Below are 14,811 nucleotides of genomic sequence, written 5' to 3'. Positions count from 1 at the left end.
CTTGGGTACACATACTCTGTGAAATTTTAATAAGTACAAAGTGGGATTAATCCATAAAAATATGTCATTAAAAACAGTAGTTCTATATATTGAATTTAAGCACGGTAACAGAAGTAGGAGTGGAGCGTATATTGTGAGCTTTACAAGGGCGGCTTGATTTCAGACATTGTGCTACTGAGTGTAGAAACAATGGAAATCAAGTAGGACCAGGAATGGAGAGGAGAGTGTCTTAAAGGCACAGAGACCAACTTAGAAGATGGATGATGTTAACTGTAGTATAAACACTAGGGGGATTTCAAAAGGCCGTACAGCATGGCTGAAGAGGGAGAGTATTGAGTCCACTGCTGCTGTTTAAGAATTGAAGATAGGTATTTGAACCAAAATAGTATGTAAGGACGAGGGGAAGAGTAAGCAGATTAGATGGTATTAGGTGTTTGAAATGATGACGCAAGTGCTGCTACTGGTCCTGGGCTGGCATCCTCAACAGGGAGACCTAAGTCTCTCAGTAGTAGTAACCTACCCTTGTATCCTATCATGTGAATGGTTCACCTATTACTGCACTACACTGCTCCCATGGATGCTTTTATCATGCCCTTCCATGGACCCTCCATGATAGCTTCGCTTTCAATGAGATAATAATAATAATAATAATAAACAAATTTATAAAGCGCATGGCTACACTCAATTAGTGTGTCCCCGCGCTCCGGCATCAAAACCTCGTCAGTAGCAGTACTGTGATTCAGCTAGTGGAGAAAACCTAAGGACGGAAGAGCCAAGTTTTGAGTTTTTCCTGAAAGAGTGTCTCCGATGGCTCCATCTGGAGACCAAGGGGGAGGTCATTCCAATGCTTCACCGCCAGGTAACGGAAGGATTGACCACCCATTCTTGCTCTTTTGATGGTCGGAGTACTGAACTTTCCCGTCCCACATGATCTCAGAAGGTGGGTCGGAGTGTAGGGGGTTACTAGATCATGTAGATAGGTTGGCCCTTTTCTCTGTAGGATGCGTTGACTGACACACAGGGCTTTGAAGAGTATTCTCTCCTTCACCGGAAGCCAGTGAAGGGATGCCAGGGCCTTGTTAGAGGACGCTCTTCTGGGCAGCATCAGAACGAGGCGGGCTGCTGCGTTCTGAATGCATTGCAGTCTTTTCATACACTTGCTACTTGCTCCCAGATAAAGGCCGTTACCGTAGTCCAAGTGGGAGGTTACCAGAGCATGGACCATGGTTTTTCGAGCTGCCATGGGAAGTACATCTAGGGTCTTCCGAAGTCCTCTCATTACCCCAAAATACTTCCCCGCCACCAGTCTGGTGTGGCTCTCAAAGGAGAGCTTGGTGTAAAGCCACATCCCTAGGTTCTTAACCTGTTCGCTGGGGGATGGAGTAGGGCCCAGAGTCTGAGGCCACCATGATGAGAACCAAATCGAGGGGGCTTTGCCCATCACTAAAACCTACGTCTTATTGAAATTTAGTTTTAAACAGTTGTTCGACATCCAAGACGCCAGTTCTTGTAGGCAAGTAGAGGAATTGATGGCTGCCTCATCATGGGATTGTGCTAATGACACCACCAGTTGCGTGTCATCCGCATATGACACAACACTGATGCCATACTTCCCAATAATGTCTGCCAATGGGGCGATATAGAGATTAAAGAGAGTGGGGCTAAGTATGGAGCCCTGAGGGACCCCTTGGGCCAGTGCAATGCTCTTAGAACAGTAAGGTTGCTGAGACACCTGAAAGCTACGATCCTGTAAAAAGGACCTCAGCCAGTCTAGGGCTCGATCCGCCAGTCCTCCTTTCCTGAGGCGCTGTAGAAGTAGTGGGTGGGCTACAGTGTCAAATGCGGCACTAAGGTCTAAGAGGACCAGAGCGACTGTCTGGCCCTCATCTACATGTTTGCGGATGGTTTCTGTAGATAGGAGCAGTGCAGATTAGGTAGAGTAGGTCGCTCGAAAGCCCGATTGTGTGGGGTGAATTGGTTGTGTTGATTAATGTGGGCCATCAGTTGAGTATTGTCTACTTTTTGTGCTATTTTGGCAAAATATGGCAAAAGTGAAATTAGACGCAGGTTCTCCAATTGACTCATGCTTACATTCGGCTTCTTTTTTATGGGGAGGACAATCGCTTCTTTCCACCTTTTAGGGACCATTCCCGAAGCGAATGAGAGTCCAAGGAGGTGGCTGATGTAGGGTGCTATGACCTCTAGGCTCTCTCTCAACACTTTGGGAGTAGCGGGGTCCCTGGGTGAGCCGGATTTAATGCTTGAGGCTATGTCTTTGAGGTTGTCACAGGAGGGGAGAACAAAACCACAAAGGCAGTCTGCCTCCGCTATGTCAGACGTCTCTTCTCTATCAGAGCACCCATTACGTGCTTCATCTGGGAAGGTAGAATAAATCCTTGCTACCTTCTCCCCAAAGAAGTCTGCCACCCGGTTGCAAGAGTCCACGGAGCTATTGCTCGAAGCTGTAGTCCTTGCTAGCGATGAGATCTCTTTGAAAATAGTGGAGAGTTGCTTAGAAGAATTCTCAGCTATCTCGATCCTATCACTGTAGTAGGCGGCCCAGGTTTTTCTCATGAGGGAGTGATAGTGTTTAAGGCTGGTTTTATATTCAGTCTTCTTGTAATCTGAGAAGTCTTTCCTCCATGTCCTTTCTAAACACTTACAGGAGGACTTAGCTATCCTGAGTTCTTCATTAAACCAAGGGGCCATTTTTAATTCTCTCCCCGGCGCACTCAGGGAACATGGGGAAATTCTGTCTAATGCCTCCGTAATCCGTTTATCTAGTGCAATGCAGGTTGAGTCAATGTCCTTGCCTCCAGGTGGTCCACCCTGCTGGAGGGCCTGATTAAAATTTGCTGCAGAGAACCTAGCTCACTTCCTATGTGGTTTTCCGGCGCCTGACGTCTTTGGAATAAGGGTATTTGGTACCAGGGTGCTAAAGGGAACCACAAAGTGATCTGTCCAGGGAACTGCAATCGGGCGTTCGATTCTTAGGGCCCATTGGCAAAAACCGGGTCTAATAGGTGGCCTAATTGATGAGTCAGGAGCGGAGATTGTAGTATCAGTTGCAAGGCGGCCAATTCCTGACACAGCTCTTGCACTCCGGTATTAGTCAACTCATCAAAGTGTAGGTTCAACTCCCCCAGCACAAGCATTTTGTCATATCGCAGAGCAGGTTGAATCACCTGATCCATTAGGCTCGGTGCAAACCGGGTGGAGGGCCCTGGTGGTCTGTAAATTAAAAATCCCTTTATAATATAGTTTGTTGCTGCTATTATTGAAAAAAAGCCTGCTTCGCTATCATCGATATTTGCCGGCTCTAAAGTGCATTGAATCGTTAACTTATGAATAATGGCGATTCCTCCCCCCTGTTATTCGGCCGATCCATTCTGGTAATTCCATAGTTATGTGGAAGAGCCTTGAGGATCTCTGGAGCAGAGTCCTCGTTCAGCCAGGTTTCAGTAAGAAACATAACATCTGGCTGCATGTCTAATAGATGGTCGTGGATTTTGTGTTTGTGCTTCTTAAGGGATCTGCAGTTGATCATGGTTAGATTAAACTTCTGAGCTGTCCCTATGTGTTTCTTGTTTGTCTTCATAGTAAAGGGGCAGTGTCTACAGTTATGGTGCATGAATCCTGTTGTTATATTGTGCCTACATAGCTTTGAAATGGGGGGGCATAGTGCATATAGCTGCTCTGCAGTATACCTAAATGGGCAGTGGTTCTGGCCCCAGGCCCATACCAGCCTGGGGCCCGTTGCGCGCGTCCGCTGAACGTCCGCTCAGGCATGCGCATTAAAAAGGTTCTTCCTTCCCCAAGCAAGACCGCTAACCGCAGTTCAGCCACCCCCGGAAGCGGAAGTGCTTGACCCCTCCTTCCTCACCCTCCGCACAATCGGTACTAACTGCCGCGTCGGGCCGAGTGGGAAGAGTGCTTGGCTCCAACAAGTTCCAGCAGGTTCCAGGTAAGCTAAAACAGTGCTAAGATACAGTGGGCTAAAAAGTTTTAAAAGCGTTAAAAAACGTTTGCTTAAAACAATTTTCCAATTCAAAAAAGTGCTTCAGCAGTCCAGGTAAAAGCAAATATCAAAGAATTATGGGCCTGATCGAGTGTGGCATAGAGGGTCCTGCCCTGTCTTCCAAAATGATAGCCCGGTCACTCAGCTGAGAGTTGGGCAGCCCCCACTGACTCCGCCCCTGGCAACCCTACACCGATGGCCCAATGAAGGGCCGTCAGGTAGGTACATCAGACCCTCCACTCTATTTTCAGTTTGGTGAACATTTTTGTTTTTGGGACCATCAAAACAGAAAAAACAAAATTCACCCCCATGCCCTGGAGAAAACCCCAGGGTGTCAGGGTCATTAGTTTTCCTCTTTCAAAAAAACCTGCCACTCTGGGAGTTTATGTTTGGAAAACAAACAAGTTTGCTAATCGGATGCCTGAAACCTGTGTTGTGTTTCGATTTAGATACCCGTATATAGGTTTCCCTGAATCATGTCCTTGTATAGGCACAATTCGCATTGCCCTTATTTAGGCATAGAATCCCAGTCCTTATTTAGGCATTAGCCATGCTAACCAAATACAGGCATGGTCACCTACATCCGTCCAGCCCACGTCACAACGAGTTCTTAGAAACCAGACCCTTAAGCCGAACAGGACTTTCCCTGGCTAGGATTATTGATTTCTCCAAGAACTCATATATTATGCATGAACTACTATGCCTTAGGTATTCATCCATGACGTCTTCCTCTGCCCAATGTTACGTCAATGCTAGCATTCTTAAGCACCTTCCAGGTACAAATATGCCTTCCCTAACCATGGCAAACCACAGCACGACTCAGCACGACTTGAATGCACGGTTCGCCACTGCAAGTTCGGAAGAGACCATATCCCGGCCTGGCGCACTTACCAGACGCTGTCATCCCTGCTCGCAAAGAATCCAGCTCCCAGTGTTCTGACTCCCTTCACAGGGTGTTAGAGTTTGGGACCCGGATAGAGATTCCCACCTCGCTCATTCTAAAGGTATGGAGCCGACTAGAACCTAGAGGGACTCTTGGCATACTAAACTTAGTATATACCATACTATAGAAAACAGCACCTATTTTTACCTCGCACCACACTTAGGTTAGGTACACCGGGGAAGGACTATTTTAGAAGCATCAGACGAGTATTCACTTTTTAGCCTGTGTTATTTATGTATGTATATATGAATATATGTCATCGCTAAAAAAAATGCTATTGCAGTATTATTTCTTCCTACTGCTTACGCTGTGCATATTATATCTTGTTTACTGTCTAATGATTGTAACAGCTCATATCTCTTACACGAGAAACAAGACTGTTCAATAAATCCTTTTATTGAAACGCCGTCTGTCTATTTCTGTGTAACTCTGGAGAAACTAAGCATGCACGATTGACTGAGTGAAACTGTTATCTATCGTTTCCACGATTCTGAGACGCGTTCCGATTCTAAGGGAAACAAAGTTGTCATGTTTATGCGGTTGTCAGAAACGAATCCCTTCTTGTTTATTCGAGAAGTTTCTAGTGACCTCTGAGTTAGCTGGCACATAAAAGTAATTAATTTACTGTACTTGATAGGAGCATACTGACCGTATTCCTATGCAAAAACTATAGTGTATATTATTCCAATGCGCAGAGCCTATAAGGGAAATAGGAACTACAATACACCTGATGGCTGCGCTCCAAACGCCCAGGGCCTTCAGAGGAGCCGCCTCTTTCAAAGGTGCAGAGATCTCCGTGGGGCTGGCAGTTCGCCAGGATGGCGGAGGTGAGGATCTTTGCCCTCCTGACGTACGACGGGCCACCTGCTGTACTCTGGATTAGACCCTCTGTTCTGAATCTAGACCCCTTCTTCTGAAGACATCAATGTCTAGAGCAGCAGGTTAAGGCAGACATCTTTTCTTTTCAGTCCTTCCTCTGTCTTGAATATGTTACACTTTGACACTCGGACTTACAAGGAGAGATGTGTTAAAGAAGACTAACGCCCGCCACTTCTTTCAGAACTAGAAGATTCAACAATGGTCATAGATTAGATCACTCAACCTTTAAATATATATAAATATATATGCCTCAAAAACGGAAGCAAAACAAAAGGAGTTAAGAAATAAAGATCTTGGGCCTGATTCATAAAGGTAAACTCGCACTTTAGTGTAAATTTACGAATTTCTGCTATTCACAAATAAATTTTACGAGTTGTATCTTTATGACAGCGAAGTATGTGCACTTGTGGCTTGTTTCGAGGATACAAAGATAGGCGTGTCCTACCTTTTTATGGGTGGAGTCTCAGCCATGGAGTAGCAAAAACAATAAACTTACACGTCAGTGTAAGTTTACCTTTGTAAATCTGGCACCTAGGGTAAAAAAAAACAATATCGAGAGTGCCTCCAAACTCAATGTGTTATATATTCTATTTTTTGTTTTTTTCTAAAGAACCGAATTGAAGAAAAAGCTACAGGCCTCGTGAACTGCAAATGGTGCATTAATAAACGTTGCTGTTCAGATTTCTGCTGCAAACCGGAGTTTAATGCGGCAAATATCCGTTATGTTACCAAGCGGTATTTAAGTAAATGTCGTGGCACGGTGTGTATATATGAGCCAACCTTTGACATCCGCGAAAGGTTTGTTAAGGAGGAAGTAGAAATGTTACAAAAGGTCACGCGCATGCGCAAGAGCGAGAGGTCAAAGGCGTCTCACGCGGGAACGGCTGCGTCTTTTCACACCATGCCATCTCATGGCAGTATACGATTCTGCCTCCTGGTGGTCTTTGCTATTGATTGGTGCAGACACTTTTATTTCACAAAGTGTGTGGAAAGCATTGCCTCTAGCAACTTTGTGAAGATATTTTTTTTTTTTTTTACTTGCCAATCCTCATGAAGTTCCTGGAAAAATGCCTTGTTATAACTTTTTTCAGTCGGATCTTTGCTAAGTTGTGGAAAGTTGGACAATTTACAACTTTACAAAGATGCAGATGTCAATTACCATGCAAAACTTGCCCTATATACTTTTACTTTCACACCTCCTTTAAAGAAGTGCAAAGTGTTTCTCTAAATTACACATCCGAAAGGCCAAATTATGCCTCCTATGTTTCCAGACGCAAATCGACCAGGTGTCAAACTTAGTGATGAAATAAAAAAATTGCGAAAGTGTAATACAGCCAAAAAATGTATGTCATATGAAATGCATGTTTTATTCGCTTCTAATGCATGTTTATTTCCCCTATAGGAAAATGATGCTTAGCCCGGACCAAGGAAACTCCGACGACCCGTCGGCCCAGTCGGACACTGAGTCCATGGTGAGCGACCTGAAGGTTGGCTGCATGTCTGACCTGGAGCCCATGGAGGGGGACGGCAAGGGCCGCTCCATTCACCCTCAGCAGCTAAGCCGTGAGGAGAAGCGACGACGGCGGCGTGCCACCGCCAAGTACAGATCGGCCCACGCCACCCGCGAACGCATCAGGGTGGAAGCTTTCAACGTGGCCTTCGCAGAACTGAGGAAGCTGCTACCCACCCTCCCACCAGACAAGAAGCTCTCCAAAATCGAGATCCTACGCCTGGCGATCTGCTACATCTCCTACTTGAACCACGTGCTGGATGTCTAGGGAGCACGCGGACATTGTGGGCGGGACAAAGCCCGTCAGGGCAGGAAATGAGCATGGCAGGAGGCGGGACTATTGAATCAGATGAACGCAGGGGACACTGAGAATCAGACCTTTGAGTGTTCCACAAATGGGTGGTGCCGTGATGGCTTCACAACAACATTCCATGTCCTTCTGAAGAAGACATTTCAAGAATATGCGGGCAAGGTGGTCCTACTGAGCCACGAAACTGCTGCAGCTGAATTCCTCCCAGCTGGTGTTGTGCTCTAGGGGGTAATAGCTGTGTACTCCCCAACACTGGTTAGCAGCATTCTTGGGGTCCATCATTGGGAAAGCCTTCTGCAGGTGTGTTAGACATGAATGTGATGTCACAGCTGGGCGATAAATGCGTCACAAAACATGTGATGACCTGCGTCTGGGCTAGCCGAGCCCTCCCTGGCTGCTCAACACAAAAGCCTTTTAATGCATAGAATTTATTATCATTCATAGTAATGTATAACTCTATTCCAAATGACAGCACCTTCACAGATGTTCAGAGGATGAGGGGACACTCTTAGAGGGGAAGGTGCTTGTGCTTACAAAGAGTGAGTGCTTGGAGAATTCACCTTTTCCATGGTAAACTAACCTTCCTGCTAGACTAACAAAGTTTCTCATTGTGGAAAACAGGCGGTCCTAAGCTCCAGCACCCTGAGGCATCTGTAGTGGAATAGTGGCACTATATGAATCTCACAGTTAAAGGTAGTGAGAAATAGCACTGCTGCCCCCTTAGTCACCTTCTGGTGAAAAGCACTAGTGTGAAAGATTGGAAACTTTGATTCAGTGTCACTCCAACCTTTCTGTTTTCTTTGCCCTGGAAAGGGTGGATCTACCTGTGGAAAAGGGAGGAAGAGGAGTGAGTGGACAGGCACAAGGAGGTCCCCACCAAATATTTCTGTGAAGATCTCCCTACTCAGTCCTCTGCATGTGCCTCAGCATAGACAGGTACTATGATGGCAGTTATCAAGGTGTAACGTGGCCTCCATGTGCCTCAGCGTAGACAAGTACTATGATAGCAGTTATCAAGGTGTAACACTGCCTCCATGTGCCTCAGCATAAGTTGGTTGCCTGTCCGCAGTTTGCTTGCTTTTCCCTACCTCAATGTGCCTCGTTATCGAGCCCTGGCCTCTGAATCCCTCTGAGGCCAAAGGTTTGTACTGTAGGAATTGAATTAGACTGTACTAGCTCAATAGGAATTGCAGATCTGACAGCTTCAATACATTCTTTATTGTGTAAGAAGAGGGGGCAGGACATTAGAGGGGTGGGGTATTGGGCCGAGCACACTTGGTAGGCACTTCTCCCCACCCACAGAAAAAAAGGTTCTTAGTCTGCCACTTATGTCCTAGGGTATTTTCGCACTCCTTAAAGTACGCCGGCTATGCCAAGGCGCCAACACTACTTGGAAACCCACTCGATGCAGGGGTTTCTAGCCCACCTTTTGATTCACTGTGTGATATCGGCTATTGTTCGAGTGACCATCTACAGGGAGCTGATATCACGTGACACTGTGGCACCATGTGTGTCGGTAGGTCTTGGATTGGTTTAGGTTGGACCAGGTGCCTACACTCCCTCCACACCAGTCTATAGGCCAAGAGACCCTCTCTCATAGCCTTCAGACATGGAGGGGAACAGCAGGAGGCGGAGTCTTGGGAAAGGACACAGGTAGACTGCCCAGCGGACCTTTGTCTTAGCAGCTGTGGGATGAGGGAATTACACTGACACTCTTCTGTCAAGTTGTGAAGTTTGTCACCTTTGCAAAACTTTGACAGAAGATTTAGAATCTCACACACCTTTGTTTGTCATACTGCCGGAGGCTCACTCTCTATCAGCTAAATCCCTCCCCCCAGTCTAACCAACCCCACTGAGCAAACGATATTTGAACTCTGCAATGAGAACAATATGAATTAAGATTTCCTACTATACTGCAGAGTCCAAATGTCACTCCATACAGGTGGTGAGGAGGATGATTGATAGAAACGTAAATAATATTTTTGCACATGTGACATTCCAGATATAATAAAAGCACTAATTTAGCTTATAGCCCGCCATAGCCAGCTAAAATGGCTATGAAGGGCCCGCTCCAGCGTTAAAGGCGGAACTGAAGGCAAAGGCCTTTAACAAAGGAGCGGGCCTTTAATGGCCGGTATAGCCTATATAGGTTTTAAGGCTATTAGAACATTCAGTCACTAGAAGGAAGAATGTTTAAACAAATAAACAAAGGCCTCAGGCAGCCCGAGGGGGGTGAAATCCCTTCGGGCTCCGTGAGGCCTTTGCTCACAGCAACGTCTGTGAACCACAAACATTGGAATGTTGGAGCTCCGGGCTTTTACCGGCCATTAGAAGCCCGGAGCACTCCATTGCCTTCAATGGAGCTCCCAACATTCCAGTGTTGTAATATTTATTAAAATAGCCCAAAATTATTGAATCTATACTGTGTAATGTACATACTCGGGAGGACTGAAGCAGGTGTAGTCAGACTTAAGTCCTTTACATGAGTCCTTTATGTTTATTGCATTATTGGTCTTTGTTGCTATTCCTGGCGGCTCGATGCCACCAGAGCGAGGGCAGTGGAGTTCTAAAGAACAATAGTTAAGTAAAGTAAAGAGCAGCTCAAGGCCAGATGGATGGGAAAGGAGAACTATCCTTTTAGATGCAATATTGCATGAAGTTCTTCACCAGATCCAAGACTAAACAAATTACCAGTTTTCTTGATTACCAAATGAGAAGATCCCCCTCCCCCTTGCTGCTTCAATCCCCAACCGAACCCCACTCAATACTTCTAGAGTTCAAACATAGTTTCAGAAAACCGTGATGGGGGTTTAAAACGTAAATGCCCAAACAGTGACCTTGTAGACATCCCAGTTCTTGCATTCAGAAACAGAATGAAGAATTCTGCAAATAGACAGAAGGAGGGACGGCAGAAACTATGTTCTCAGACTGCAGGCCACATGTGGGTCTACTTTTAGCACTGTGGTCCACTGTGGTATACCATCTCCACCCTGCACTTGGGGCATCTCTAGGTCTCTTCAGACTTAGATCTCTCCGTATCCTTCCCACTCTGTCGGCTTGGTCTCTTAGCCTGGCAATCCCTCACGTCCTACCCATTATTAGAGTGGTCACCAAAGAGTCTGTCCCCTCTGTCTACGCATCTCCTCCTTTTGCTACTTTCTCCTCTTTGGAGCTATTGCTAAAATGTAAATGACAATGCCAAGCCCTTATCTATGTCTGCTACTTCTCAATGAGTTCACAGCAACTGTGCGGGCAATGACCGGCTTTCTGCTTAGTTTCACACTCCCCTGCAATTGTTTAATCCTCTCCCTAACACTTTTTACTTCTCACCCCTACTCCCCATTATCTTGAATTCATAGTTGAGTCTTCACTTTTTTGACTTCCCTATATCAGGTCTACCCTGCACCTTCTTTGATCAGCTTCCCAATATCACACAGAAGCTCCTCTCATATTTTCCCCGCTGCCACATTCCTGTTTCTCACCCTTATGATCTGGAATCTGAGTACTGCTTCCCTGGTAGGACACTCATGTTTGAGGTGTTTCTAAATTTCAGTTGCCATTAGATTCTACTGTAAAAAAAGTGGGGTCTTGTAAGTATGTTGGCAACAATGGAAATATGAGCCCTGAGTTGGACTACCAAGTTCCCCCTTTAACCAAAGCTTGTGATCCAGCCCTCTCTGCTCCCCAAGTTCTCATGCTGTCCTAGACTGGGAGCTCTTTGAATTAGGCAAGCCCGTGTTTGGTGTTTACATTCTTTCTTGATGGAGCAAGAAGGTTGACTCGGGCCGGGCCAAGGAACCTATTGGATCTACTGAAAACATGGCTGGCGCGAAACTCGGCTACAGCAGGTTTCCAGATATACTTCAGGAAACATTTGTGATTTTCTTAAAGTTGTAGATCTGCACCCATGCAAAGTCATAGACACAAGAGAACAGATCTATAACAGAAAAGAACTTTATTAGAAACATGGGCTTAATCCATAAGGAAAACTGTACATTTATGTCCGCAGGTCTTTCAGAATGAGTCACAGGTTTCCAGTCCTGGTCATTTCTATTTCAAATCAATGTTATCGGGTGTGTCAGCCAACTGGTCCAATGTAATCGAGCCATGACTGCATCTCCCAGATTACCTCACACTCTTTGAGAAATCTCAGAAAATGAAGCCCCGTGTCCCGACAACATAGACTGAGGAGGTACCATACTCATAACCATACACAGCACACCAGTAATGGTTGACCATGCTTCAATTTATCCGAGCCACTGGTAATTACTCTTGGATCATTCAATTCCATTGTTCTGTATCCTCAAATTTTATTACAGTCACCTCATGTGCTTCCTGCTGTCAACTAGAGCTCTGGAGAAGTGACTCCTCCTCATGAACTCTCATACTCTTTAGTTTCTGCCTCAGATCACCTCTTCCATGGCCAGGATCTGCAAAGCCCCATCTTGAAACAATCACCATCTTGTGTGCAATAGTTCTTTCATTAGTTTACATTTTAAAACTCTGTGCTACCTAATAATTTGTGAAACAGGTCTGATTTGTCAACCTCCTGACTGGATAGTCAGAAATATCCCTTGTAGGCTCATGTTGAGGATTTGTGCAAATTTCCAGAAAGCCCGATTCCTCAAAGAATTCTAGGACCACTATTGGGAAGTGGCAAGGGTCACAGATTCCCAGAAGCCCTTACATGCTGAAATGTCAGTCTCCAGAGCAACTATCTATTTATTTATTTATTTATTGTTTTATTTATGTATTTATTTATGTTTTTATTGATTGTTTTCTGCACCAGCAGAATATCTATTTATGTGAAGAACTCCCTTAACTTAAACCCCTACTAGTAGTGTATTCTCTCTTAGCTACAATGGATACAGACATGCTCCTACCCTTGACAGGACTATATATTTCCAACCATATACCGGGTAAGATTGAGCCAGTCAAAGGTGTGTGTGAACCAGCATATTCACAAGTTTGTGTGCATTCACCTACTTTTGCAGGTACCCTGGGAGACCTCTGTCAGAAGGTTTACCTAAACATACAGTTTCTGCATACTTGCAGTATTGTTAGTGTGAGTAAGCAATCACAGGTGCAGCTTTACATTTTGTGGCTCAGTGACCTCACACACACACCCTTACAGCCCTGTTCTTAGCACAAACGTCCTACCAACATACCTTCAAGTATAGATTATGGCTTTTAGTTGCACAATATTCTAACATCTACAATTTCAATGCCCAGAAGAAGAGATCAGGGCATCTCTTAACTAGCGGCAGATGTTTAGTAGCCAGGGTCCACCCAAGATGTCATAAAGTACCAGCCAATCTCTACTCCTGGCTAGGGGTCGAAGGATAATAGTCGAGTCTGTTTACTCACTGCACCTATGGCAGAAAGCTGACCCCTCCCTCTCTCAGGCATGAGTGGGAGCACACACAGGGGCAGGTATTTTGTTACGACAGCTGTAACCTCTTTTTTGGCACTGAGATATGGTCAGCACAAGGACAGTTAGCACAATTCAGGGGTGGTGGGGACATATAAGCTCATGATCAGGAGACAACCTGTGGAGCTGGTACCCAAAGGTCTCAGTGAAAAGGCTGAGCTACAAACGTCAGTGCACAGTAACGGGTGCACAGTGGCTGGCACCTGTTTGCACCTGGTGCCCAAAGGCCAGTTTTGGGCAAATTCATAATTTTTATCAGCAATTCCTGCCCCAGAATCTGGGAGGGCCTTACAAGTTGGACGCCACAAGAGGATCAAACAAAGTCAATGTTTTATTCCTTCTTAGTGTTAGGGGGCTTGCATTGAAGCCAGTGTCAACCAGGTTGTGTCTTTTGTCGGGCGTTTACAGTTCATACAGTGGTGTGGATTTGTCAAAATTCAGTGTCAGTTTGTTGAACGTCTTCTAAGTGCGGTGTTTGTATTTTTTCCTGGTTGTTTGAGTTTTTTGTGCCTCTCTTTTTTGCACTTATACATGAGGGAAACTAAGGATTCAAAGGACCCCCCTCATCTATTTTCTCGTTACTGAGAATATTTTATAAATATAAATATATCTATATATTCTGGCGTTTGTTCTTAACTGTTTTGTGTTCTGTCAAATCTTAGCACTTAGAGAGTTTCTTTTGATAAAGCTGAATCTTCTTTCTCGCAATTTCATGTGCCCGAGAAAGACAAGATAGAAACCGCTAGCGAGGGCGTGTTTCCACGAATGTTGAGGAAGGGACAGGCGTCTCCTTTTTATGTGAAAATGTTTGAGCAGGAAAACAGACACTCCGCATTTTTCAGAGATGAAGGTAATGCTTGAAACCACCTCCCTTTGTGACAACCAAAAAATTGACAACTACTTATATCTTTAAATATAAATATATATATATTCGTAAACTGAAATGTCTCTTGTTCTCTGCTGTGAGACTCCTGAACAAGGAGTTCGTTTTTAGAGGACAAGCCTAAAAAAAAAGAAAACAGAAAAAATAAGGCATCTGCTATCCAAAGAATCTAGTCTCTTTCAGGGTAACTTGTCTTTCTTGCTTTCTATGATGCAATATTTTGTAGTGAAAAATAGCGATAACTTGGTTTCTATTTGAGGCGTTTTTCATATCTCTCATAGGTTGTAACCCTGTTTTTCGATATAAATAAAGATGTAAAATAAACTGGTCTCATGTGGTGCTTTGAATAATTTATTGAGAAGCAGGTTTTCATTTTTCACACCTCCACCTCACTTGCGGGAGCTTTGAAAGCATCCCATTTGAGCTGACATTTGCCATGGTTCCCTTCCTATCCTGTCTGTATGTGGGGACGTTTTGTGTCTTACCTTAATATGTCTTTTTCCATCACCTTCTACAGAAAATGTAAAAGATTAAAGTGACGTTATAATTAGGAATTGTAATCATATTTTACTTTCCATTTTTTTTTAAACTTAGAAATTGACTGAAAATGACAAAGGATAAAGGGACGTTACAGGTAGGTGAAAAAGTCAGTTAAAACATAATATTTTAAATGAACAAAATCACTGAAACACACCAGTTGTAATTGTTTCAAGTAGTTATAATTTATGCCCTAAAGTAACTATAACTCGTGCCCACGCCATGCACAGTGTTGTTATGAATAAGGTCATTTCAAATGGTATTAGGAATTCTATCAATACATTTATTGAACATGTCATG

The 14,811-nt window shown here is 44.5% G+C and overlaps 1 protein-coding gene across 1 annotated transcript in view; it reads left to right on the top strand.

Annotated features, from left to right (window-relative positions):
• The window catches only part of NHLH2 (nescient helix-loop-helix 2), an 80,861-nt gene extending 66,600 nt beyond the window's left edge, over window positions 1–14,261 (top strand). Inside the window, exon 2 of the mRNA XM_085620739.1 lies at window positions 7,243–14,261. Coding sequence (XP_085476865.1) covers window positions 7,247–7,618 — 372 coding nt within the window. The 5' untranslated portion in view covers window positions 7,243–7,246 and the 3' untranslated portion in view covers window positions 7,619–14,261. The remainder of the gene's footprint in view (window positions 1–7,242) is intronic.
• The last annotated feature ends 550 nt before the right edge of the window (window positions 14,262–14,811 follow it).

The sequence above is a fragment of the Triturus cristatus genome, chromosome 8 (assembly GCF_964204655.1).
Source record: "Triturus cristatus chromosome 8, aTriCri1.1, whole genome shotgun sequence".
Taxonomy (NCBI): domain Eukaryota; kingdom Metazoa; phylum Chordata; class Amphibia; order Caudata; family Salamandridae; genus Triturus; species Triturus cristatus.
This window is presented reverse-complemented; position numbering and strand designations above follow the sequence as displayed.